Here is a 2,500-nt window from a genome sequence, read left to right on the forward strand (position 1 = left end):
ATTGGTTTAATTCAAGTTTTAAAGCTATAGTGCATAACTTTTTCCATAAAAATAAATGTCGGCTACATTCCAAGCCATCGCTGAATGAGTTGACACAAAGCTGATTATTAAGCCTTTTATCAGCTCCACAAAACTCTCTCTGTATTTCTCAGTATGGCAACGTTTACAAACTGGTGTCGCCCCCCCCCCACTCTCCTCTGACACTGGTGCAGGAGCTCAGAAAAATCCCCAAGAAGAGCCCAAGAAATGTTTCAGTTGTTGATTCTACTGCTAAGAAAAAAAACCTGGACGTACAGCAGAAGGTATAAAATCCATGTGCCATCACTGAAGGCTTTACCTCATGTAGATGTAACCGACAGTGTTGTTGTAATTGCTCAGAATTCCTCATGGGGGGGCAACAGAACTCACGCACTATAGTTTTAAGTCTTGTATCTTGTTTTTTTCTTACCTTGAAGGCCATGAACTTGTGATAGGGTTTAGGGGCCCAGGCGTATATCTCCACCGCGTTCTTCTGAGCAATCACCAGAAACTTGATCCTCTCATATTTCACTGCAAAAGATAAGCAAAGATATGTGAGGAGATACGCAAAACTGTGCTTCAACTACAGCTAAAAAGCACATACAGTATGTACTCTTGTTGCTTAGGTTAAAGGTGCAGTGTGTAATATGACATCATCAAGAAAGTTCTACAAAGTTCTAGAATGCAACGCTCCCTGGGTAACCCCAACCCCCTTTAGAATAATAACAGAAGCTACAGTGGCCTTCAAGGACAAGAACAATTCTAAATTTTAAACAATGCACCTGATGACATTCCAACTATGACACTTTCAAGATGGCGGCACTAGGCCTTGGTCCAAAATATGCAGAAATATGGACATATATGAGACCCTTTCTAAGGGAAAAAATATATATTAAAAAAAAAAAATTCAGCTATTATGCACTAAATTAAATGTACTTATGGATATTATAATTACTTTCTACAAAATCTGCTAGGAAATAAAACCCAAAATTCTACACACAGCAGGTTTAAATAAATTTAGCAATAGAAATAATTCATGTTTTTCTTCAAAAGAATCTAAATAACTAGAGGAGATTCATTTTAATGTAGGTAACTTTTTTTATAAATTTTTCCAATATCATTCTCCCAATTTACAATTTATACCGAATGTGTAAAGTAGGCGTGTTGATTGTTGGATGTCCTCGTAAACCACCTAAACGAGTATTTACGTACCGACTTTGTAGTGCACACACCCCTCCAGTTCCACACAAACACACACTCACACACACACACACACACACAATGTTACAGACACACACACACCCACACACACACACACACAAACACACACACACACACACACACCTTCCCACACACCCCTCCAGTTCCACAAACACACACACCTTCACATACACCTTCACACACACACACACACCCTACACACACACACACCCCTCCCCCCCTCCCCACACACATACCTTCACACACACACACACACACACACACACACACACACACACACACTTCTTACCGACTTTGTAGTGCACACAGCCCTCCAGCTCCCCCACGGTGATCCAGCCCTGTTTCTTCTCCACTTCAGGGTCGTTGTGCAGAATCCGATTCCTCAGCCACGACAGATAGTACACACGCAGCTTGTTCTTCTTACCTGGGTTAAAGGTGCAGTGTGTAATATGACATCATCAAGAAAGTTCTACAAAGTTCAAGAATGCAACGCTCCCTGGGTAACCCCACCCCTTTTGAATAATAACAGAAGCTACAGTGGCCTTCAAGGACAAGAACAATTCTAAATTTTAAACAATGCACCTGATGACATTCCAACTATGACACTTTCAAGATGGCGGCACTAGGCCTTGGTCCAAGATATGCAGAAATATGGACATATATGAGACCCTTTCTAAGGGAAAAATAAATAATTCAAAACATTTTTTTCAGCTATTATGCACTAAATTAAATGTACTTATGGATATTATAATTACTTTCTACAAAATCTGCTAGGAAATAAAACCCACAATTCTACACACTGCAGGTTTAAGGAAAGTAAACCACATTGAAAACAATTCAGTAAGTGAAAATGTGTTATAAGATTTCAGGGAAAGCAGAGATTTTTTTTTTTTTTTTTTAAGATATTTTTTTGGCATTTTTTATACTTTATTGATAGTGTAGAGACAGAGTTGAAACGGGGCAGACAGAGGGGAGTGACATGCAGAGAACGACCGCGGGCTGGAATCGAACCCGGGTCCGCTGCTGGCCGAGGCCCATGGGGGGGGGGGGCGCCCTACCAACTGAGCTAAGGGTGCCCCCCGTTTTCTACATTTTAATAGATGTTTTAATAGGCGTACTAACCTGAGATAGTGACCAGGACATTCAGACCTTCTAGAACATCCATCTGTTGGAAGCGTCGGCGGTTGATCAGGTTGTAGACTTTCCCCTGTCCGCTTCTGTCCAGCAACATGAGGCCATTCTCTGTCCCTACCAGCAGGTT

At 41.1% G+C, this 2,500-nt stretch overlaps 1 protein-coding gene across 1 annotated transcript in view; it reads right to left on the minus strand.

Annotated features, from left to right (window-relative positions):
* Positions 1 to 2,500, minus strand: part of tnikb (TRAF2 and NCK interacting kinase b) — a 66,617-nt gene that overhangs the window by 4,760 nt on the left and 59,357 nt on the right. The window contains 3 exon segments of the mRNA XM_080050214.1: positions 449 to 549; positions 1,529 to 1,663; positions 2,362 to 2,500. The exon segment at positions 2,362 to 2,500 is cut by the window's right edge and continues 5 nt beyond it. Of these exon segments, the coding sequence (XP_079906340.1) occupies positions 449 to 549; positions 1,529 to 1,663; positions 2,362 to 2,500 (375 nt within the window).

The sequence above is a fragment of the Ammodytes marinus genome, assembly GCF_949987685.1.
Source record: "Ammodytes marinus genome assembly, chromosome: 21".
Classification (NCBI taxonomy): Eukaryota; Metazoa; Chordata; class Actinopteri; order Uranoscopiformes; family Ammodytidae; genus Ammodytes; species Ammodytes marinus.